Source organism: Cetorhinus maximus, unplaced genomic scaffold (genome assembly GCF_964194155.1).
Source record: "Cetorhinus maximus unplaced genomic scaffold, sCetMax3.hap1.1 HAP1_SCAFFOLD_3644, whole genome shotgun sequence".
Classification (NCBI taxonomy): domain Eukaryota; kingdom Metazoa; phylum Chordata; class Chondrichthyes; order Lamniformes; family Cetorhinidae; genus Cetorhinus; species Cetorhinus maximus.
In genome coordinates this window covers 1-24,895 of record NW_027599550.1, presented here as the reverse complement: position 1 = coordinate 24,895, position 24,895 = coordinate 1, and the positions used below count along the sequence as shown (strand labels likewise).

At 53.1% G+C, this 24,895-nt stretch overlaps 1 protein-coding gene across 1 annotated transcript; it reads left to right on the top strand.

The window, feature by feature from the left end:
• The first annotated feature begins 5,130 nt into the window (after positions 1–5,130).
• Positions 5,131–21,938, top strand: LOC144678122 (tau-tubulin kinase 1-like). The gene is made up of 6 exons (XM_078538023.1): positions 5,131–5,190; positions 6,472–6,564; positions 12,944–13,069; positions 19,852–20,006; positions 21,010–21,226; positions 21,780–21,938. The coding sequence occupies exons 2-6, from the start codon at positions 6,475–6,477 to the stop codon at positions 21,936–21,938; spliced, it is 747 nt and encodes a 248-aa protein (XP_078394149.1). The 5' UTR covers positions 5,131–5,190; positions 6,472–6,474.
• The last annotated feature ends 2,957 nt before the right edge of the window (positions 21,939–24,895 follow it).

The following is a 24,895-nucleotide window of genomic DNA, read 5'->3' as shown; positions in this document are numbered from 1 at the left end:
CTCCCAGTCTCTCTCTCCCCCCTCCCACTCTCTCTCCCCCCACCCTCCCACTCTCTCTCTCCCCCCTCCTCCCACTCTCTCTCTCCCCCCCCTCCCACTCTCTCTCTCCCCCCTCCCACTCTCTCTCTCCCTCAGTTGGTTTCTGAGGCTAGTTGGTCGATTCCCTGGGCACTGTGTGCTGTACCTTTTTATTTTATTTGGAATTAGCAGCATCTTTCTCCTTTTGTTTTACAGTTTCTTTTCGATTGCTCATTGTTGTGTTGCATCCTGAAGCCTCTGTTTGATGATCAGAGATCCTGCCCCCTGCATGTTAAACAGAGTTGTGAGTGTTCCATCAGTTCAATTTCTGTTCTTTTGATATGTTTTAATAGGGCAGGCCTCTCCCAGAAAGGCAGCATTGTGTCAGCAATAGCACCACAGGTAGAACAGGAAGGGACAGGGGTGTAGAGTCAGGGTACAGGGGGCTCACTGGTGTGCAGTCAGGGTACAGGGGGCACATGAGGCTGTAGTCAGGGTTCAGGGGGCACATGAGGCTGTAGTCAGGGTACAGGGGGCACATGAGGCTGTAGTCAGGGTACAGGGGGCACATGAGGCTGTAGTCAGGGTACAGGGGGCACTTGAGGCTGTAGTCAGGGTACAGGGGGCACATGAGGCTGTAGTCAGGGTACAGGGGGCACTTGAGGCTGTAGTCAGGGTACAGGGGGCACATGAGGCTGTAGTCAGGGTACAGGGGCACTTTGGGGCTATAGTCTGGAAACAGGGGGCACATGAGGCTGTAGTCAGGGTACAGGGGCACTTTGGGGGTATAGTCAGGGGAAAGGGGGTACATGAGCTGTAGTCAGGGTACAGGGGCACTTTGGGGGAATAGTCAGGGTAAAGGGGGCACACGTTTAGTTAAGGTACAGCGGACACACGTTTAGTTAGGGTACAGGGGCACATGTTTAGTTAGGGTACAGGGGCACGTGTTTAGTTAGGGTACAGGGGACACAGGTTTAGTTAGGGTACAGCGGACACAGGTTTAGTTAGGGTACAGGGGACACACGTTTAGTTAGGGTACAGCGGACACATGTTTAGTTAGGGTACAGGGGGCACACGTTTAGTTAGGGTACAGGGGCACATGTTTAGTTAGGGTACAGAGGGCACACGTTTAGTTAGGGTACAAGGGGCACATGTTTAGTTAGGGTACAGGGGGCACACGTTTAGTCAGGGTACAGGGGGCACAGGTTTAGTTAGGGTACAGGGGGCACATGTTTAGTTAGGGTACAGGGGGCACATGTTTAGTTAGGGTACAGAGGGCACACGTTTAGTTAGGGTACAGGAGGCACATGTTTAGTTAGGGTACAGGGGGCACACGTTTAGTTAGGGTACAGGGGGCGCACGTTTAGTTAGGGTACAGGGGACACATGTTTAGTTAGGGTACAGGGGGCACACGTTTAGTTAGGGTACAGGGGGCACATGTTTAGTTAGGGTACAGGGGACACACGTTTAGTTAGGGTACAGGGGGCACAGGTTTAGTTAGGGTACAGGAGGCACATGTTTAGTTAGGGTACAGGGCGACACGTTTAGTTAGGGTACAGGTAGCAACGTTTAGTTAGGGTAGAGGGGACACATGTTTAGTTAGGGTGCAGGGGGCACAGGTTTAGTTAGGGTACGGGGGCACAGGTTTAGTTAGGGTACAGGGGACACGTTTAGTTAGGGTACAGGGGGCACACGTTTAGTTAGGGTACAGGGGGCACATGTTTAGTTAGGGTACAGGGGGCACACGTTTAGTTAGGGTACAGGGGGCACACGTTTAGTTAGGTTACATGGGGCACACGTTTAGTTAGGGTTCAGGGGACACAGGTTTAGTTAGGGTACAGGGGGCACACGTTTAGTTAGGTTACATGGGGCACACGTTTAGTTAGGGTTCAGGGGACACATGTTTAGTTAGGGTACAGGGGCACACCTTTAGTTAGGGTAGAGGGGACACATGTTTAGTTAGGGTACAGGGGCACATGTTTAGTTAGGGTACAGGGGCACACCTTTAGTTAGGGTAGAGGGGACACATGTTTAGTTAGGGTACAGGGGCACATGTTTAGTTAGGGTACAGGGGCACACATTTAGTTAGGGTAGAGGGGACACACGTTTAGTTAGGGTACAGGGGGCACACGTTTAGTTAGGGTACAGGGGGCACACGTTTAGTTAGGGTACAGGGGACACACGTTTATTTAGGGAACAGGGGGCACACGTTTAGTTAGGGTACAGGAGGCACATGTTTAGTTAGGGTAGAGGGGACACATGTTTAGTTAGGGTAGAGGGGCACACATTTAGTTAGGGTACAGGGGACACACGTTTATTTAGGGTACAGGGGACACACGTTTATTTAGGGTACGGGGGCACACGTTTAGTTAGGGTAGAGGGGACACATGTTTAGTTAGGGTACAGGGGCACACGTTTAGTTAGGGTACAGGGGGCACACGTTTAGTTAGGGTACAGCGGGCACATGTTTAGTTAGGGTACAGGGGGCACATGTTTAGTTAGTGTACAGGGGGCACACGTTTAGTTAGGGTACGGGGGCACAGGTTTAGTTAGGGTACAGGGGGCACAGGTTTAGTTAGGGTACAGGGGGCACAAGTTTAGTTAGGGTACAGGGGGCACAGGTTTAGTTAGGGTACAGGGGGCACACGTTTAGTTAGGGTTCAGGGGCACAGGTTTAGTTAGGGTACAGGGGGCACACGTTTAGTTAGGGTACAGGGGGCACACGTTTAGTTAGGGTGCAGGGGGCACAGGTTTTGTTAGGGTACAGGGGGCACAAGTTTAGTTAGGGTACAGGGGACACACATTTAGTTAGGGTACAGGGGGCACACGTTTAGTTAGGGTACAGGGGGCACACGTTTAGGTAGGGCACAAGGGGCACACATTTAGTTAGGGTACAGGGGGCACACGTTTAGTTAGGGTACAGGGGGCACACGTTTAGTTAGGGTACAGGGGCCACATGTTTAGTTAGGGTACAGGGGGCACACGTTTAGTTAGGGTACAGGGCGCACATGTTTAGTTAGGGTATAGGGGGCACATGTTTAGTTAGGGTACAGGGCGCACATGTTTAGTTAGGGTACAGGGGACACAGGTTTAGTTAGGGTACAGGGGGCACACGTTTAGTTAGGGTACAGGGGGCACATGTTTAGTTCAGGTACAGGGGACACAGGTTTAGTTAGGGTACAGGGGGCACACGTTTAGTTAGGGTACAGGGGGCACACGTTTAGTTAGGGTACAGGGGGCACATGTTTAGTTCAGGTACAGGGGACACAGGTTTAGTTAGGGTACAGGGGGCACACGTTTAGTTAGGGTACAGGGGGCACACGTTTAGTTAGGGTACAGGGGGCACACGTTTAGTTAGGGTACAGGGGGCACACGTTTAGTTAGGGTACAGGGGGCACATGTTTAGTTAGGGTACAGGGGGCACATGTTTAGTTAGGGTACCGGGGGCACACGTTTAGTTAGGGTACAGGGGGCACACGTTTAGTTAGGGTACAGGGGGCACACGTTTAGTTAGGGTAGAGGGGACACATGTTTAGTTAGGGTACTGGGGGCACACGTTTAGTTAGGGTACACGGGGCACATGTTTAGTTAGGGTACGGGGGCACACGTTTAGTTAGGGTACAGGAGGCACATATTTAGTTAGGGTACAGGGGACACACGTTTAGTTAGGGTACAGGGGACACACGTTTAGTTAGGGTACAGGGGACACACGTTTAGTTAGGGTACAGGGGGCATACGTTTAGTTAGGGTACAGGGGACACACGTTTAGTTAGGGTACAGGGGACACATGTTTAGTTAGGGTACAGGGGCACACGACGCTGTAGTCAGGATACAGGGGGTTGACAGGGAGTTGCAGGTTGTGTATTGTGGGGTGAATGGAGGGTAGTCTGTCAGTGCTGGAGTGAGCTGGGCTGGTTTTGCAGTGGGTCAGTGATAGTGTGCTACGTATGGGAGGTAGGTCCTTCCCCCGAGATTTGACTTTTCTTTGCTTCTTTTTATTTTTGCCCTTTCTGTCTGTGTTTTGCTAGCATTTCAAACCTTGAGACGAGAATTGATTTGATGAGAAGGGAGGGGTAGCCCGAGTTTGCCTGGGAGGGGTGATTAGCCTGGGGTGGGGGGGGTTAGCCCTGTGTGAGGGGGGAGGTGGGTAGCCTGGGCCTGCCTGGGGTGGGGGTGGGCGGGGGGGGGTGCTTAGCCCAGTGAGGGTTAGCCCAGGCCTACCTGTGGGGGGGCATTAGCCCGGGCCTGCCTGGGGGGTTAGCCGTGGCCTGCCTGGGTGTGGCTTAGCCTGGGCCTGCCTGGGTGTGGGTTAGCCCGGGTCTGCCTGGGGGAGTTAGCCTGGGCCTGCCTGGGTGTGGGTTAGCCTGGGCCTGCCTGGGTGTGGGTTAGCCCGGGTCTGCCTGGGGGAGTTAGCCTGGGCCTGCCTGGGTGTGGGTTAGCCTGGGCCTGCCTGGGTGTGGGTTAGCCCGGGTCTGCCTGGGGGAGTTAGCCTGGGCCTGCCTGGGTGTGGGTTAGCCTGGGCCTGCCTGGGTGTGGGTTAGCCCGGGTCTGCCTGGGGGAGTTAGCCTGGGCCTGCCTGGGTGTGGGTTAGCCTGGGCCTGCCTGGGTTGGGGGGGTGGTTAGCCTGGGCCGGCCTTGGGTGTGGGTTAGCCCGGGCCTGCCTGGGTGTGGGTTAGCCTGGGCCTGCCTGGGTGTGGGTTAGCCTGGGCCTGCCTGGGTGTGGGTTAGCCTGGGCCTGCCCGGGTGGGGTTAGCCCGGGCCTGCCCGGGTGGGGTTAGCCCGGGCCTGCCCGGTGGGGGTTAGCCCGGGCCTGCCCGGGTGGGGTTAGCCCGGGCCCGCCCGGGTGGGGTTAGCCCGGGCCTGCCCGGGTGGGGTTAGCCCAGGCCTGCCCGGGTGGGGTTAGCCCGGGCCCGCCCGGGTGGGGTTAGCCCGGGCCTGCCCGGGGGGGGTTAGCCCGGGCCTGCCCGGGTGGGGTTAGCCCGGGCCTGCCCGGGTGGGGTTAGCCCGGGCCTGCCCGGGGGGGGTTAGCCCGGGCCTGCCCGGGAGTAGTCCGGGCCTGCTGTGCGAGCAGTGTCATACTGACCTCTGTCTGATTGCCTTTTGCAGCCTCGAGCTGTTGCTGGATTCCGAGGAACTGTTCGCTACGCGTCCGTCAACGCCCATAAAAACCGAGTAAGGGAACTGGTGTTAAAGCTTAAATAAAAACAGGAAATGCTGCTAAAACTCAGCTGGTCTGCCAGCCCCTGTGGGGAGAGAAACAGAGTCAACGTTTGGAGTTCACAGGACTCTTTCTCAGTTTAACGTTTTCTGGGGCAGGGTGAGATGGAGCCAGGAGACACAGCAGAGACTTGAAGCGGTACTGAGCCCCCAAGGCGGTAATAAACAGAGTCGGGGTTAAAGGTAGTGACTCAGACTGGCAGAAGGTGGGAAGTGATGGGCCACACAGGGATCGAGGCTGGGATCACTGGTCACCATTTACCGAAACTATTTGGACTCGGGGTTCAGGAATACAATTTGTGGATGCCACCTGATTGTGGGAGGGTATGTTTATTACAGAGATGGGTCGTGGTGAAATACAGGAAGACAACAGTAAAATTGCAGAATGGGTATAAAAGGCAAGGGACAAATGAACTTCAAAGTAGATAAATGTGAAGTGATACATAGAAGAACAGGAGGGTCACATCCTCCTTAGAAGCTTGTGTCTAATTGGACCTGGGTTTACAGAAACACAAATCACTAACAGGTTAATAAAGCGATTTAAAAAGCTAACCAAGCACTGGGCTTCACTGCAGGAAGGTGAGAATTAAAAATCAGAAGCTCTGTTAAACTTGTGTAGAACCTGATTGGACCACATCTGGAGCACTGTGAACAGCTGTGCTCTCCATATTAGAAAAGGAACCCGAGATTTACTCGAATGAGAGCAGAATGTGGAGGTGAAGCCCCCTCAGGAAATGAGTGGCAGACTCAGCCTCTCTTGGAAGAAGGCGGCTGAGGGATGACCTTATAGAGGAATGGAGAGTCTGGATCCAGAGAGAATGTTTCCTCTTGTGGGGAAGAGCAGAACTACAGGCCAGTGATATAATCCAGAAGAAGCTTCTTGACCCAGAGACTGGTGAGAATGTGGAAAGCTCTCTCCTGCAGGGTGTGGGTCAGATGAAGGGGAAATGAGAAGGAACTGGCTGGGATGAAGAGAGATGAGAGGAGACTTATGTGGAGCATAAATGTGCTGCTCCGCTGTGACTATATGTAATAGTTGGTAGAATGGAAATGTTGCAGGGCAGCGCTGTGGGGCAGCTGGAGTGTAGTCGAGGCACTGATGGTGCTGCACAGAGGTCACTGCCCTGGGCTGCTATTGCACAGCATTAGAAAGGAGAAGGGATAAAGAGGAGGAAGAGAAAGCTAGAGCAAGTACAGGCTGTGACAATGATTGACTGTCACATGCTCAATCTACAGGAGATGGGTCGACACGATGATCTCTGGTCACTTTTCTACATGTTGGTCGAGTTTGCAGTCGGTCAGCTGCCCTGGAGGAAGATCAAAGACAAGGTACATGATCCCTAAACCAGGTGACAAATATATCATCCCTAACTCGGCCGGGGGGGGGCTAAATTTCCAACCAGGAAAATGATCCTCACCTGCAGGTGGGAGTGGGGTGCGATCAGAATGAGGGGCTTTCTATATTAATCATTGAATGGTTACAGCACTGAAGTGGTCCATTCGGCCTGTCAAATCTATGCTGGCTCTCTGCATGAGCAGTTTAGTTAGTCCCATTCGCTTACCCTTTCCCTGTGGCCGCGCATTCCTTTTCTCTGCTGATAGTTATCCAGTTCCATTTTGATAGCCACAATTTATTTTGCCTCCATCACACTCTCGGGCAGTGCACTGCAAAAGCTCCGCACTTTGTAAACTGGTTGATGTATTCTAGTTCTAATTATCTTCAATCTTTACCTCTTAGTTCCTTCAAGCTCAGTTCCTGCTTCTTGGCTGTGATGTTAGCTCTTTACTTTCCCATTCTGTACTTGTTCTACAATGCTCTCCATTGCTCTGTCTGTGACTCTGCTACTTTATGTCCTCTAATTCCCCCCCTGGTGCTCTCTGTGATCCCCAAATCAGGAAACGAGGTATGTCACCCCTAATTCAGGGCAATCGGGGCCAAGTTAGTTTGTGTGCTTGTGTCACTTTGTGTGTGTGTGTGTGTGTGTGTGTGTGGCTTGCTACAACAATACCTCGCATTTAAATATCTCCTTTAAGACTGTACTATGCCTAGGAAACTTCACAGGGGCATTATAAAACAGGATTTGAAACTGAGCCATATATTGAGATAGTTGGGTAGATGACCTTAAACTTGGTCAGACAGGAAAGTTTTCAGCAGCCTCCAGAAGGAAGAAAGCAATGTAGAGAAGTGGGGAGGTTTATGGAGGGATTTCCAGAGCTACTGAAGGCACAGCCACTAATGGTGGAGCGATTAAAACCGGGGATGTGCAAGAGGCCAGGATTGGATTAGGAGCAGGAGTAGGTCACTCAGCCCCTCGATTGGAGGAATGGAATTTGCATATGCACCTTAGATGGGTGGGTGTGTGTGATCATGCGATTCACTGTGTTTGCACTTGCAAGAGTGATTGTGCATCTGCGCACATGTGCGTGTGCAAGTGACAAAGTCATTGTGTGCACGAATCCAGTGCCTGTGTCCCTGCGCCGCGCGTCTGCTTGAATGAGCATGTCTCTGTGCACGTGTCTCAATGGGCATGAGTGTGTCTCTGTGTGACTGTGTGCATGTGAGTACGAATGTGTGACTGTGTGTGTGAGTACGAGTGTGAGTGTCTGTGTGACTGTGTGTGAGTACGAGTGTGTGTCTATGTGACTGTGTGAGAGTATGAGTGTGTGTGAGTACGAGTGTGTGACTGTGCATGTGAGTATGAATGTGTGACTGTGTGTGTGAGTACGAGTATGAGTGTCTGTATGACTATGTACGTGAATACGAGTGTGTTTCTGTGACTGTGTATGTGTGAACAAATGTGACTATGCGCATGAGTACAACTGTATGTGTCCGTATGTCTATGTGCCTGTGTGTTTGAGAGAACGAGTGTGACTGTGTGTGAGTACAAATGGAGAGCATCTGTGTGAGAGAGTATGAGTGAGTGTCTGTGTGACTGTGTGTATGAGTACAAGTGTGTGTCTGTGACTGTGTGAGAGAGTACAAGTGTTTGTCGGTGTGACTGTGTGTGAGTACGAGTATGAGTGTCTGTGCGACTGTGTATATGAGTGTGACTGTGTAAGTGTCTGTGTGACTGTGTGTGTGAACGAATGTGACTGTGTGTGAGAGTATGTGTGTGTCTGTGTGTGAGAGAATACGAGTGTGTCTGTGTGCCTGTGTCTGTGTGTGAGAGAACGAGTGTGTGTGAGTACAAATGTGTGACTGTGTGTGTGAGTATGAGTGGGAGGTCTGTGTGACTGTGTGTGAGTACAAGTGTGTGTCTGTGACTGTGAGAGAGTACAAGTGTGTTTAAGTGTGTGTCTGTGACTGTGTGAGAGCACGAGTGTGTGATGTGTGTGAGAGCATGAGTGTGTCTGTGTGAGAGTACGAGTGTGTGTGTGTGAGAGAATGAGTGTGACTGTATGTGTGAAATAAGGAGCAATCACATTGCTGGGAGTGTACTATAGACCCCCAAACAGTTAGAGAGAAATAGAAGAGCAGATATGTAGGCAAATTTCAGAGAAGTGTAAAAATAATAGGGTAGTAATAGTGGGGGATTTCAACTTCCCCAACATTAACTGGGTTAGTCATAGTGTGATAGGTTTAGAGGGAGCGGAATTCTTAAAATGCGTCCAGGAGAGCTTTTTAAGCAAGTACGTAGAAGGTCCTCCAAGAGAGGGGGTGGTCCTGGACTTAATTTTAGGGAATGAAGCCGGGGAAGTGGTAGAGGTATCAGTGGGGGAACATTTTGCAGATAGTGATCATAATTCCGTTAGATTCAAGGTTGTTATGAAAAAGGGCAAGGATGGGCCAGAAATCAGAGTTCTAAATTGGGGGAAGGCCAATTTTAATAAGATCAGAGATGATTTGACCAGAATGGACTGGGAGCAGCTACTTTTAGATAAATCTGCGTCAGATCAGTGGGACTCATTCAAGAAGGAAATAGAGAGAGTACAAGGCCAACATATTCCAGTAAAGACAAAGGATGGGACCAACAAATCCAGGGAACTCTGGATGTCGAGGGATATACAGGATTGGATAAAGAGAAAAAGGGAGGCTTATGGCAGATACTGAGGGCTCAAAACAGCGGAAGCCCTAGAGGAGTATAGAGTGTGTAGGGGGGAACTTAAAAAGGAAATTAGGAGAGCAAAAAGGGGGCATGAGAAAACATTGGTGTTCACAAGTGAGAGGGACGACGTGGGTATGGAAATCAGGCAGAAGGACTGTGATATAATTAAAGAAATTAGCATAGAAAGGGAGGAGGTTCTCAGTGGTCTGGCAGGCTTAAAAGTAGATAAATCTCCAGGCCTGGATGAAATGTATCCCAGGCTGTTGAGTGAGGTAAGGGAGGAGATAGCAGGGGCGCTGGCAATAATTTTCAATACCTCTCTGGCCACAGGAGAGGTGCCAGAGGACTGGAGGACAGCCAATGTGGTACCGTTATTCAAGAAGGGAGGGAGGGATAAACCAGGGAATTACAGGCCAGTCAGTCTAACCTCAGTGGTGGGGAAACTATTGGAAGCAATTCTGAGGGACAGAATTAATCTACACTTGGAGAGGCAGAGATTAATGAAGGACAGTCAGCATGGTTTTGTTCGGGGGTAGTCATGTCTGACCAATTTGATTGAATTTTTCGAAGAGGTGACCAGGTGTGTAGATGAGGGCAATGCATTTGACGTAGTCTACTTGGACTTCAGCAAGGCTTTTGATAAGGTCCCGCATGGGAGACTGATAACGAAGGTAAAAGCCCATGGGATCCAAGGCAATTTGGCAAATTGGATCCAGAATTGGCTGAGTGGCAGGAAGCAGAGGGTGATGGTCGAGGGGTGTTTTTGTGACTGGATGCCTGTGTCCAGTGGGGTTCCACAGGGATCGGTGTTGGGTCCCTTGCTGTTTGTGGTATATATACACGATTTAGACTTGAATGTAGGAGGGTTGATCAGTAAGTTTGCGGATGACACGAAAATTAGCGGGGAGATAAGTAGTGAGGAGGATAGCCTTAGATTACAGGAGGATATAGACGGGCTGGTCAGATGGGCTAATCAGTGGCAAATGGAATTTAATCTGGATAAGTGTGAGGTGATGCACTTGGGCAGGACAAACAAGGCACAGGAATACACGATGAATGGTAGGACCCTGGGAAGTACCGAGGATCAGAGGGACCTTGGTGTGCATGTCCACCGGTCCCTTAGGGTAGCGGGACAGGGAGATAAGGTGGTTACGAAGGCATATGGGATACTTGCCTTTATTAGCCGAGGCATAGAATATAAGAGCAGGGAGGTTATGCTGGAACTGTATAAAACGCTGGTTAGGCCGCAGCTAGAGTATTGCGTGCAGTTCTGGAATCCGCATTATAGGAAGGATGTGATTGCACTAGAGAGAGTGCAGAGGAGATTTACCAGGATGTTGCCTGGGCTGGAGAGATTTAGTTATGAGGAGGGATTGGATAGACTGGGGTTATTTTCCCTGGAGCAGAGGAGATTGAGGGGGGACATGATTGAGGTGTATAAAATTATGAGGGGTATAGATAGGGTAGACAGGAAGGAACTTTTCCGCTTGGTGGAGGGATCAATAACCAGGGGGCATAGATTTAAGGTAAGGAGCAGGAGGTTTAGAGGGGATTTGAGGAAGAATTTTTTCACCCAGAGGGTGGTGGGAATCTGGAACTCACTGCCTGAAAGGGTGGTAGAGGCAGAAACCCTCATAACATTTAAGAAGTATTTGGATGTGCACTTGCGATGCCATGGCATACAAGGCTATGGGCCTAGTGCTGGAAAATGGGATTAGAATAGTTAGGTACTTGTTTGACCGGCGCAGACTCGATGGGCCGAAGAGCCCTTTTCTATGCTGCACACCATGAATCTATGACTCTGAGTGTGAGTGTCTGTGTGTGTGAGTACAAGGTGTGTGAGTACGAGTGTGTGTCTGTGACTGTGTGAGAGTATGAATGGGAGTGTCTGTGTGACTGTGTGTGTAAGTACGAGTGTGACTGTGTGTGTAAGTACGAGTGTGACTGTGTGTGAGTACGAGTGTGACTGTGTGTGAGTACGAGTGTGACTGTGTGTGAGTACGAGTGTGACTGTGTGTGAGTACGAGTGTGACTGTATGTGAGTACGAGTGTGACTGTATGTGAGTACGAGTGTGACTGTATGTGAGTACGAGTGTGACTGTATGTGAGTACGAGTGTGACTGTGTGTGAGTACGAGTGTGACTGTGTGTGAGTACGAGTGTGACTGTGTGTGAGTACGAGTGTGACTGTGTGTGAGTACGAGTGTGACTGTGTGTGAGTACGAGTGTGACTGTGTGTGAGTACCATTGTGACTGTGTGTGAGTACGAGTGTGTGACTGTGTGTGAGAGTACGAGTGTGTGACTGTGTGTGTGAGTACGAGCGTGTGACTGTGTGTGAGAGTACGAGCGTGTGACTGTGTGTGAGAGTACGAGCGTGTGACTGTGTGTGAGAGTACGAGCGTGTGACCGTGTGTGAGAGTACGAGCGTGTGACCGTGTGTGAGAGTACGAGCGTGTGACCGTGTGTGATAGTACGAGCGTATGACCGTGTGTGAGAGTACGAGCGTGTGACTGTGTGAGAGTACGAGCGTGTGACTGTGTGAGAGTACGAGCGTGTGACCGTGTGTGAGAGTACGAGCGTGTGACCGTGTGTGAGAGTACGAGCGTGTGACCGTGTGTGAGAGTACGAGCGTGTGACCGTGTGAGAGAGTACGAGCGTGTGACCGTGTGTGAGAGTACGAGCGTGTGACCGTGTGTGAGAGTACGAGCGTGTGACCGTGTGTGAGAGTACGAGCGTGTGACTGTGTGAGAGTACGAGCGTGTGACTGTGTGAGAGTACGAGCGTGTGACTGTGTGTGAGAGTACGAGCGTGACTGTGTGAGTACGAGCGTGTGACTGTGTGTGAGAGTACGAGCGTGTGACTGTGTGTGAGAGTACGAGCGTGTGACTGTGTGTGAGAGTACGAGCGTGTGACTGTGTGTGAGAGTACGAGCGTGTGACTGTGTGAGAGTACGAGCGTATGACTGTGTGTGAGAGTACGAGCGTGTGACTGTGTGTGAGAGTACGAGCGTGTGACTGTGTGTGAGAGTACGAGCGTGTGACTGTGTGTGAGAGTACGAGCGTGTGACTGTGTGTGAGAGTACGAGCGTGTGACTGTGTGTGAGAGTACGAGCGTGTGACTGTGTGTGAGAGTACGAGCGTGTGACTGTGTGTGAGAGTACGAGCGTGTGACTGTGTGTGAGAGTACGAGCGTGTGACTGTGTGAGAGTACGAGCGTATGACTGTGTGTGAGAGTACGAGCGTGTGACTGTGTGTGAGAGTACGAGCGTGTGACTGTGTGTGAGAGTACGAGCGTGTGACTGTGTGTGAGAGTACGAGCGTGTGACTGTGTGTGAGAGTACGAGCGTGTGACTGTGTGTGAGAGTACGAGCGTGTGACTGTGTGTGAGAGTACGAGCGTGTGACTGTGTGTGAGAGTACGAGCGTGTGACTGTGTGTGAGAGTACGAGCGTGTGACTGTGTGTGAGAGTACGAGCGTGTGACTGTGTGTGGGAGTACGAGCGTGTGACTGTGTGAGAGTACGAGCGTGTGACTGTGTGTGAGAGTACGAGCGTGTGACTGTGTGTGGGAGTACGAGCGTGTGACTGTGTGAGAGTACGAGCGTGTGACTGTGTTGATATACCTGTATATTTATTTGTGCTGCTGTCTTGTTGTCTTACCACAGGAGCAGGTTGGCCTCATTAAGGAAAAGTACGATCACCGGATGCTCCTGAAGCACATGCCGTCCGAGTTCCAGAGCTTCCTCGATCACGTTTCCAATTTAGATTACTTTACCAAACCAGATTACCAGGTACACTGGATCCCCCTGCCCTGTGCCCCACACTGGCTCTCTTCTTATTGTTTGTGGGTAGGAGGAGTGGCGGGGAACTGGTTGAGGAGAGGGGGGAGGGGGGGCTGGGTGAGGAGGAGGGAGGACTGGGTGAGGGGCGTGAGTGGGGCGTGAAGGGGAGGGAGGGCTGGGTGAGGGGCGGGAGTGGGGCGTGAGGGGAAGGGGTCTGGGTGAGGGGCGGGAGTGGGGCGTGAGTGAGGGGGAAGGGGGCAGGGTGAGGGGCACGAGTGAAGGGGAGGGGGGCTAGGGGAGGGGCGGTAGGGGGGCTGAGTGAAGGGGAGGGGTGCTGGGGGAGGGGGGTCGGTGAGTGGGAGGGAGTGGGGTGTGAGTGACGGGGAGGGGGGCTGGGTAAGGGAGAGGGAGTGAGTTGCGTGAGGGGGGCTGGGGAAGGGGCAGGAATGGGATGGAGTGAGGGGGAGGGGGGCTGGGTGATGGGGAGGGAGTGGGGTGCGAGTGAGGGGGAGGGGGGGCTGGGGGAGGAGGAGGGGCTGGGGGAGGAGGAGGGGGGCTGGGTGAGGGGGAGGGGGGCTGGGTGAGTGGGGGGAGTGGGGTGTGATTGACGGGGAGGGGGTATGGGTGAGGGGTGGGGTGTAAGTGAGGGGAAGGGGAGCTGGATGAGGAGGGGGGGTAAGCATGGAGGGTGCTAGGGGAGGGGGTGGGTGCGATTGAGGGGGAGGGGTGGGGTGTGAGTGAGGGGAAGGGGGGGCTGGGTGGGGAGAGGGGGTGGGGTAAGCATGGAGGGTGCTAGGGGAGGGGGTGGGTGCAATTGAGGGGGAGGGGGTCTGGGTGTGGTGTGTGAGTGAGGGGATGGGGGGCTGGGTGAGGGGGAGGGGAGCTGCGTGAGGGGGAGGGAGGCTGGGTGAGGGGCAGGAGTGGGGTGTGTGTGAGGGGAAGGGGGGCTGGGTGGGGAGAGGGGGTGGGGTAAGCATGGAGGGTGCTAGGGGAGGGGGTGGGTGCGATTGAAGGGGGATTTGAGGCCAGGGGAGGGGTTGGGGTGGGGTGCGTGAGGGGGGCTGGGCGAGGGCAAGGAGTGGAGTGCGTGTGAGAGGGAGGCGGGGTGGAGGGTGGGGGATATAGGCCCACATTGTTCAACTTAACCAGGGAGAAGCTAACCATCAGCCCTTGACGTTCAATGGCATTACCATCACTGAATCCTCAGACTCATGGACTTATAGACGTCTACAGCGCAGAAGGAGGCCATTCAGCCCAGCGTGTCCATTCCGGTCAACAAAGATCTGACAACACTAATCCCATTTCCCAGCGCTTGGTCCATAGCCCCGGAGGCTATGGCAACGCAAGTGAATATCGAAATACTTCTTAAATGTTACGAGAGTTTCTGACTCAACCACCTTTTCAGGCAGTGAGTTCCAGACTCCCACCACCCCCTGGGTGAAATTACTCCATAACTCCCCTCTTAGCCTTATACCTCTTACCTTCAATCTATGCCCCCTGGTTATTGACCCCTCTATCAGAATCCCCCACTATCAACATCCTGGGGGTTACCATTGAGCAGAAACTGAACTGGACTAGCCATATAAATACTGTGGCTACAAGAGCAGGTCAGAGGCTGGGAATCCTGTGGCAAGGAACTCACCTCCTGACTCCCCAAAGCCTGTCCACCATCGACAAGGCACAAGTCAGGAGTGTGATGGAATACTCCCCACTTGCCTGGATGAGTGCAGCTTCCACAACACTCAAGAAGCTTCACACCATCCAGGACAAAGCAGCCCCGCTTGATTGGCACCACATCCACAAACATTCACTCCCTCCACCATCGACGCACAGTAGCAGCAGTACGTACCATCTACAAGATGCACTGCAGGAATTCACCAAGGCTCCTTAGACAGCACCTTCCAAACCCACGACCACTACCATCTAGAAGGACAAGGGCAGCAGATAGATGGGAATTCCACCACCTGGAAGTTCCCCTCCAAGCCACTCACCATCCTGACTGGGAAATATATCACCGTTCCTTCACTGTCGCTGGGTCAAAATCCTGGAACTCCCTCCCTAACAGCACTGTGGATGTACCTACAGCGCATGGACTGCAGCGATTCAAGAAGGCAGCTCACCGCCACCTTCTTAAGGGCAACTCGGGATGGGCAATAAATACTGGCCCAGCCAGCAAAGCCCACATCCCATGAATGAATAAAAAAATGACCCCTTCTCCCCATGAGTTAATTTAAATCCGCCCTTGTTCTATGATTCACCAGCACCCTGTTCCCAGCACAGTTCAGGTGTAGACTGTCCCAGTGGTACAGCTCCCACTTTGCCCAGTACTGGTGCCAGTGCTCCATGAACCAAAACCCATTTCACAGAATTTTAACAGCACAGAAGGAGGCCATTCGGCCCATCGTGTCTGCACCAGCTCTCCAAATGAGCATTATGACCTAGTGCCATTGCCCTGCCTTTTCCCTGTACCCCTGCACATTGTTTCTATTCAAATAATCATCTGATGCCCTCCTGAATGCCTCGATTGAACCTGCCTCCACCACACTTCCAGGCCGTGCATTCCACACCCGAGCCACTCACTGTGTGAAAAAGTTTTTTTCTCACGTCACATTTGCTTCTTTTGCAAATCATTTTAAATCTGTGCCCTCTCGTTCTTGATCCTTTTACAAGTGGGAACAGCTTCTCTCTATCTACTCTGTCCAGCCCCCTCGTGATTTTGAACATCTCTATCAAATCCCCTCTCAGCCTTCTTCTCCCCAAGGAGAACAGTCCCAACCTCTCCAATCTATCCTCATAGCTGAAGTTTCTCATCCCTGGAACCATTCTTGTAAACCTCTTCATCACTCTCTCCAATGTGTTCACATCCTTCCTATAGTGTGGTGCCCAGAACTGTACACAATACTCCAGCTGAGGTCTAATATAAACTCAGCATAACCTCCCTGCTCTTGTACTCTATACTCCTATTAATAAAGCCCAGGATATTATATGTTTTATTAACTGCTCTCTCCACCTGTCCTACCACCTTCAATGACCTATGCACATATACACCCAGGTCCCTCTGCTCCTTTTTTGTTATTCGTTCCTGGGATGTGGGTGTCACTGGCTAGGCCAGCATTTATTACCCATCCCTAATAGCCCTAGTTCGAGGGCATTTTAGAGTCTACCACATTGCTGTGGGTCTGGAGTCACATGAAGGCCAGACCAGGTAAGGATGAGAGATTTCCCTCCCTAAAGGGTATTAGTGACCCAGATGAGTTTTTACAACAATCGACAATGGTTTCATGGTCACCATTAGATTTTTAATTCCAATTCCACTATCTGCTATGGTGGGATTTGAACCCAGGTCCCCAGAGCATTAGCCTGGGTTTTTGGATTACTAGTCCAGTGGCAATACCACTATACCATCACCTCCTCCTGCACCCCCTTCAAAATTTCACCCCTTATTTTATATTGTCTGTCCATGTTCTTCCTACTAAAATGCATCACCTCACATTTCTCCACATTGAACTTCATCTGTCACCTATCTGCCCATTGCTGTCATCGACCTTTTCTGGTACCTCTTCAAAAAACTCCAGCAAGTTAGTTAAACACGATTTCCCCTTCAGAAAGTTTCCCTCTTCCCTCTTCCTTATCAACCCATGTGACTGCTAATTCTATCCCAAATAATTGTTTCTGGAATCTTGCCCACCACTGAAGTTAAACTGACTGGTCTGTAATTGCTGGGCTTATCCTTACAACCTTTTTTGAACAAGGGAGTAATGTTTGCAATTCTCCAGTCCTCTGACACCACCCCTGAGTCTAGGGAAGACTGAAAGATTATGGCCAGTGACCCTGCAATTTCTACTCTCACTTCCTTCAATATCCTTTGATGCATCTCATCCGATCCCGGTGCCTTCTCAACTTTAAGTACCGACAGTCTATTCAACACTTCCTCCTTATCAATTCTGAACCCTTCTAGTGACAGAGTTTCCTCGTCTGTCACCATGTCCTGGGTAGCATCTACCTCCTTGGTAAAGACAGATGCAAAGTATTCATTTAATACCTCAGCCATGGCCCCTTCATCCATGTGTCAATTCCCTTTTAGGTCCCTAATCAGCCCTACTCCTCCTTTTACCGTACTTTTACTATTTATATGCCTATAGAAGACTTTGAGATTCCCCTTTATGTTGGCTGTCTCACCAATCTTTGAGCTATGCATTTAACTCTCCAATCTGATTTACCCTATACCAATCTGCTCGTGACTAAGGTAGTAATCCAGAGATTATTACCTTTGAGATTCTGCATTTTAATTTATTCCCTAGTTGCTCGTACTCCCTCAGCAGAACCTCTATTCTAGTTCTACCTATGTTGTTCGTATCTACGTGGCCCATGACTACTGGATCCTCCCCCTCCCACTGCAAGTTCCTCCCCTTCCCACTGAAACTTCCTCTCCAGCACTGAGCAGATGTCCAGAACCCTAGCACAGGGCAGGAAACACAGCTGTCTGGCCTTTCACTCTGGGCTGCAGGGAACTGTGTCAATCCCCCTGACTCTACTGTCCCCAACTACTACGACATTCCAATTCACTCTCCACACTTGATTGGCTTCCTGTACCTTGGTGCCATGGTCAGTTTGCTCACACACTCTGCAGCCACCACTTTCATCCATACAGGCTGCAAAAACCTCGAGCAATATTGCGAAGGCGGAGGCTCACACTCCTGCCCTCTGGGTCCCCTTACCTGTCTCACTCGCAGTCACACCCTTCTGTCCTCGATACTGACCAAATCAGAAGAACTTCCTAGTACAACGTTTCCAAGTAACTTCACCCCTCCCTGATGCAACGCACTGTCTGCAGCTCAGCCTCCCGCTCGATGATTCTGAGTCAAAGCATCTCAGGCTGCAGAATTAATTTATAATAAACCCTACTGCTCCCACTGAGCTTTGCTGCCACTAGTAAACCGTACTCATCCTAATGTAAATTATCATTGCTAAACGACACGTTGGTTTAGAAACATAATCAAGAAAAATACTCATCACTAATCATTCAGTGGTTTCCCTTTGACATCAAGCTTTGGATTTTTTTCTCCAAATTTGGTTGGTCTATAGAATGAGCTGCTGGACCGGCTAGCTCGCTCTCCCCTTCTCACATCTCTGAAGTTACCGGGCTCTCTCTCCCCTTCTCACACTGTTTTCCCCTCTGAACTCTCACCGCGTTCTCTCTCCCCATTCTCACACTGTTTAACCCTCTGAACTCTCACCGCGCTCTCTCTCCCCTTCTCACACTGTTTAACCCCCTGAACTCTCACCGCGCTCTCTCTCCCATCTCACACTGTTTAACCCTCTGAACTCTCACCGCGCTCTCTCTCCCCATCTCACACTGTTTAACCCCCTGAACTCTCACCGCGCTCTCTCTCCCCATCTCACACTGTTTAACCCCCTGAACTCTCACCGCGCTCTCTCTCCCCATCTCACACTGTTTAACCCCCTGAACTCTCACCGCGCTCTCTCTCCCCATCTCACCCTGTTTAACCCTCTGAACTCTCACCGCGCTCTCTCTTCCCTTCTCACCCTGTTTAACCCTCTGAACTCTCACTGCGCTCTCTCTCCCCTTCTCACACTGTTTAACCCCCTGAACTCTCACCGCGCTCTCTCTTCCCTTCTCACCCTGTTTAACCCTCTGAACTCTCACCGCGCTCTCTCTCCCCATCTCACACTGTTTAACCCTCTGAACTCTCACCGCGCTCTCCCCATCTCACACTGTTTAACCCCCTGAACTCTCACCGCGCTCTCTCTCCCCATCTCACACTGTTTAACCCCCTGAACTCTCACCGCGCTCTCTCTCCCCATCTCACACTGTTTAACCCCCTGAACTCTCACCGCGCTCTCTCTCCCCATCTCACACTGTTTAACCCCCTGAACTCTCACCGCGCTCTCTCTCCCCATCTCACACTGTTTAACCCTCTGAACTCTCACCGCGCTCTCTCTCCCCATCTCACACTGTTTAACCCTCTGAACTCTCACCGCGCTCTCTCTCACCATCTCACACTGTTTAACCCTCTGAACTCTCACCGCGCTCTCTCTCCCCATCTCACACTGTTTATCCCGCTGAAACCTCCCTGTCTCATTTCACCAGGGCCGCCCACCCACCCCCATAACATCTCTTTTTGGCTCGGAAGAACAGGGTAGATGTGTAGGAGGAGATTGTGCGTGGCGAGAAGGAATGAGGGGATTGGCTCGGATGGTGCTGTGGAGGGAGGGAGGGAGGAGGGGTGTTGAGGGAGGAGGGGTGTTGAGGGAGGAGGGTGTTGAGGGAGGAGGGGTGTTGAGGGAGGAGGGGTGTTGAGGGAGGAGGGGTGTTGAGGGAGGAGGGTTGTTGAGGGAGGTGGGTTGTTGAGGGAGGTGGGTTGTTGAGGGAGGAGGGGTGTTGAGGGAGGAGGGGTGTTGAGGGAGGAGGGTTGTTGAGGGAGGTGGGTTGTTGAGGGAGGTGGGTTGTTGAGGGAGGTGGGTTGTTGAGGGAGGTGGGGTGTTGAGGGAGGAGGGGTGTTGAGGGGAGGAGGGGTGTTGAGGGAGGTGGGGTGTTGAGGGAGGTGGGGTGTTGAGGGAGGTGGGGTGTTGAGGGAGGAGGGGTGTTGAGGGAGGTGGGGTGTTGAGGGAGGTGGGGTGTTGAGGGAGGTGGGGTGTTGAGGGAGGTGGGGTGTTGAGGGAGGTGGGGTGTTGAGGGAGGAGGGGTGTTGAGGGAATGTTTGTAAGGGGTTGTCCCTGTGGCCTTGTGCTGACATCACCTTTTCTCTTTCTGTCTCTCTCTCCTGCAGTTGATAATGTCAGTTTTAGAGAATAGCAGCAAGGAGCGGAACATCACTGAGAACGAGGCCTTCGACTGGGAGAAAGGTGGCACTGATATTTTACTGTCTACCAGCACTCCCACCCAGGCCCAACTGCACACTAAACAGACTGCAGCCATGTTCGGGTGAGTACATGGTGGGCCGGCCCCGGCGGGGCGGGGAGGGGGGGGTCGGCCCCGGTGGTGGGGGTGGGCCGGATGCAGGGGGATGCCTTGGGTGTAGAAAGGGAATGGGGCAGGGGCCGGGATCACGGGGCAGGGGTCCAGGGTCTCGGGTCGGGGGCCGGGGTCTCGGGGCAGGGGGCCAGGGTCTCGGGGAAGGGGGCCAGGGTCTCGGGTCGGGGGCCGGGGTCTCGGGGCAGGGGGCCTGGGTCTCGGGGAAGGGGGCCAGGGTCTCGGGACAGGGGGCAGGGGTCTCGGGGCCTGGGTCTCGGGGCAGTGGGCGGGGTCTCGGGGCCGGAGTCTTGGGGAAGGGGGCCGGGGTCTCGGGGCCTGGGTCTCGGGACAGGGGGCAGGGGTCTCGGGGCCTGGGTCTCGGGGCAGTGGGCTGGGGTCTCGGGGCCTGGGTCTCGGGGCAGTGGGCGGGGTCTCGGGGAAGGGGGCCGGGTACTCGGGGCAGGGGGCCGGGGTCTCGGGGCAGGGGTCTCGGGGCCTGGGTCTCGGGGCATGGGTCTCGGGGCAGTGGGCGGGGTCTCGGGGCCGGAGTCTTGGGGAAGGGGGCCGGGGTCTCGGGGCCGGGGTCTCGGGGCAGTGGGCGGGGTCTCGGGGAAGGGGGCCGGGTACTCGGGGCAGGGGGCCGGGGTCTCGGGGCAGGGGTCTCGGGGCCGGGGTCTCGGGGCATGGGTCTCGGGGCATGGGTCTCGGGGCAGTGGGCGGGGTCTCGGGGAAGGGGGCCGGGTACTCGGGGCAGGGGGCCGGGCTCTCGGGGCAGGGGTCTCGGGGCCGGGGTCTCGGGGCATGGGTCTCGGGGCATGGGTCTCGGGGCAGTGGGCGGGGTCTCGGGGCAGGGGTCTCGGGGCCGGGGTCTCGGGGCAGGGGTCCGGGGTCTCGGAGAAGATGGCCAGGGTCTCAGGTCAGCTGGGTCAGGACTCATTGCCAAACAGTAGGTATGAGTGTTCTCCTGTTCCAGGGTGATTAATGTTACGCCAGTCCCAGGGGATGTCCTTCGGGAGAATACGGATGATGTCTTACAGGACGAACATCTGAGTGACCAGGAGAACGCTCCTCCCATTTTACCAGGAAGACCAGCTGAACACTCTGCAGCTCCCCCAAACCTGGTGTTTGAAACTGAGGCCTGGGACGAGACTGACATCAACAGGAACAAACTCAGGATTAGCATCAGCAAGGTCAGGGTGCGGGAGCGGGGGAGACGGCGGGGGGAATAGGGGATGTGGGAGGGGGGAGACGGCGGGGGGAATAGGGGATGTGGGAGGGGGGAGAGGGGTTACTGAGTGAGAGTGTGAGGGAGCTGGATTAACATCAGTAGAGATACAGTCAGTAACACAGGGCGCTGGGGGGAGAGGGGTTACTGAGTGAGAGTGTGAGGGAGCTGGATTAACATCAGTAGAGATACAGTCAGTAACACAGGGCGCTGGGGGGAGAGGGGTTACTGAGTGACAGTGTGATGGAGCTGGATTAACATCAGTAGAGATACAGTCAGTAACACAGGGCGCTGGGGGGAGAGGGGTTACTGAGTGAGAGTGTGAGGGAGCTGGATTAACATCAGTAGAGATACAGTCAGTAACACAGGGTGCTGGGGTGTAGAGGGGTTACTGAGTGACAGTGTGAGGAAACTGGATTAGCATCAGTAGAGATACAGTCAGTAACCAGTGTTAGGGCGCTGGATGATCATTCAAGGTACATTGTAATGATTCTCTCTCTCTCTCTGTGGTGATACAGACTCAGTGTGTGTTGGATGAGGAGCTGAGTCGAGGTCCATGTCCCAGCTCCCCTGTACCTGAACGGCAACCCTCACTGAGATATCGGCGTGTAAACAGCCCCGAATCGGATAGGCTGTCGACTGCAGACGCCCGGGCTGATGGGCTGGAGAAGCGGTGAGCGATTATTCGAGGGTGTTCAGCGAGGTGTAGGGTGAAGGTCTGCCTGGGGATAGGTCGCAGGAATTGGCGGGACTGGGAGAGGAGCATTGCACAAGGGGATTTCACCATGTGGGTGCGCAGGTGAAAGGAACATGGAGGTTTGCAGGACTGTCGTTGTGTACTTGACACTGCCCCACTCTCTCCCCATAGCCCAGTATCAATCCCCAAACTAATCCCACTGCCCCGCTCTCTCCGCATAGCCCTGTATCAATCCCAAACTAATCCCACTGCCCCGCTCTCTCCCCATAGCCCAGTATCAATCCCAAACTAATCCCACTGCCCCGCTCTCTCCCCATAGCTCTGTATCAATCCCAAACTAATCCCACTGCCCCGCTCTCTCCCCATAGCCCTGTATCAATCCCAAACTAATCCCACTGCCCCGCTCTCTCCCCATAGCTCTGTATCAATCCCAAACTAATCCCACTGCCCCACTCTCTCCCCATAGCCCTGTATCAATCCCCAAACTAATCCCACTGCCGCACTATCTCCCCATAGCCCTGTATCAATCCCAAACTAATCCCACTGTCCCCACTCTCTCCCCATAGCCCTGTATCAATCCCAAACTAATCCCACTGTCCCCGCTCTCTCCCCATAGCCCTGTATCAATCCCAAACTAATCCCACTGTCCCCGCTCTCTCCCCATAGCCCTGTATCAATCCCAAACTAACCCCACTGCCCCACTCTCTCCCCATAACCCTGTATCAATCCCAGACTAATCCCACTGCCCCACTCTCTCCCCATAACCCTGTATCAATCCCAGTTAATCTCACTGCTCCGCTCTCTCCCCATAACCCTGTATCAATCCCAAATTAATCTCAGTGCCGCGCTCTCTCCCCATAGCCCTCTATCAATCCCAAATTAATCTCATTGCCCCGCTCTCTCCCCATAGCCCTGTATCAATCCCAAATTAATCTCATTGCCCCGCTCTCTCCCCATAGCCCTCTATCAATCCCAACTAATCCCACTGCCCCGCTCTCTCCCCATAGCCCTCTATCAATCCCAATCTAATCCCACTGCCCCACTCTCTCCCCATAGCCCTGTATCAATCCCCAAACTAATCCCACTGTCCCGCTCTCTCCCCATAGCCCTGTATCAATCCCAAACTAATCCCACTGCCCCGCTCTCTCCCCATAGCCCTCTATCAATCCCAAACTAATCCCACTGCCCTGCTCTCTCCCTGTTGCCCTGTATCAATTCTAAACTAATCCCACTGCCCCGCTCTCTCCCCATTGCCCTGTATCAATCCCAAACTAATCCCACTGCCCCGCTCTCTCCCCATAGCCCTGTATCAATCCCAGACTAATCCCACTGCCCCACTCTCTCCCCATAGCCCTGTATCAATCCCCAAACTAATCCCACTGCCCCGCTCTCTCCCCATAGCCCTGTATCAATCCCAGACTAATCCCACTGCCCCGCTCTCTCCCCATAGCCCTCTATCAATCCCAAACTAATCCCACTGCCCTGCTCTCTCCCTGTTGCCCTGTATCAATTCTAAACTAATCCCACTGCCCCGCTCCCTCCCCATAGCCCTGTATCAATCCCAAACTAACCCCACTGCCCCGCTCTCTCCCCATAGCCCTCTATCAATCCCAACTAATCCCACTGCCCCGCTCTCTCCCCATAGCCCTCTATCAATCCCAAACTAATCCCACTGCCCTGCTCTCTCCCTGTTGCCCTGTATCAATTCTAAACTAATCCCACTGCCCCGCTCTCTCCCCATAGCCCTGTATCAATCCCAGACTAATCCCACTGCCCCACTCTCTCCCCATAGCCCTGTATCAATCCCCAAACTAATCCCACTGCCCCGCTCTCTCCCCATAGCCCTGTATCAATCCCAGACTAATCCCACTGCCCCACTCTCTCCCCATAGCCCTCTATCAATCCCAAACTAATCCCACTGCCCTGCTCTCTCCCTGTTGCCCTGTATCAATTCTAAACTAATCCCACTGCCCCGCTCCCTCCCCATAGCCCTGTATCAATCCCAAACTAACCCCACTGCCCCGCTCTCTCCCCATAGCCCTCTATCAATCCCAATCTAATCCCACTGCCCCACTCTCTCCCCATAGCCCTGTATCAATCCCAAACTAATCCCACTGCCCCGCTCTCTCCCCATAGCCCTGTATCAATCCCCAAACTAATCCCACTGTCCCGCTCTCTCCCCATAGCCCTGTATCAATCCCAAACTAATCCCACTGCCCCGCTCTCTCCCCATAGCCCTGTATCAATCCCAAACTAATCCCACTGCCCCGCTCTCCCCATAGTCCTGTATCAATCCGCAAACTAATCCCACTGCTCTGCACTCTCCCCATAGCCCTGTATCAATCCCAGCTAATCTCTCTGCCCCACTCTCTCCCCATAGCCCTGTATCAATCCCAAATTAATCCCACTGCCCCACTCTCTCCCCATAACCCTGTATCAATCCCAGTTAATCTCACTGCTCCGCTCTCTCCCCATAGCCCTGTATCAATCCCAAATTAATCTCATTGCCTCGCTCTCTCCCCATAGCCCTCTATCAATCCCAACTAATCCCACTGCCCCGCTCTCTCCCCATAGCCCTCTATCAATCCCAAACTAATCCCACTGCCCTGCTCTCTCCCTGTTGCCCTGTATCAATTCTAAACTAATCCCACTGCCCCGCTCTCTCCCCATAGCCCTGTATCAATCCCAAACTAACCCCACTGCCCCACTCTCTCCCCATAACCCTGTATCAATCCCAGTTAATCTCACTGCTCCGCTCTCTCCCCATAACCCTGTATCAATCCCAAATTAATCTCAGTGCCGCGCTCTCTCCCCATAGCCCTGTATCAATCCCAAATTAATCTCATTGCCCCGCTCTCTCCCCATAGCCCTCTATCAATCCCAACTAATCCCACTGCCCCGCTCTCTCCCCATAGCCCTCTATCAATCCCAACTAAT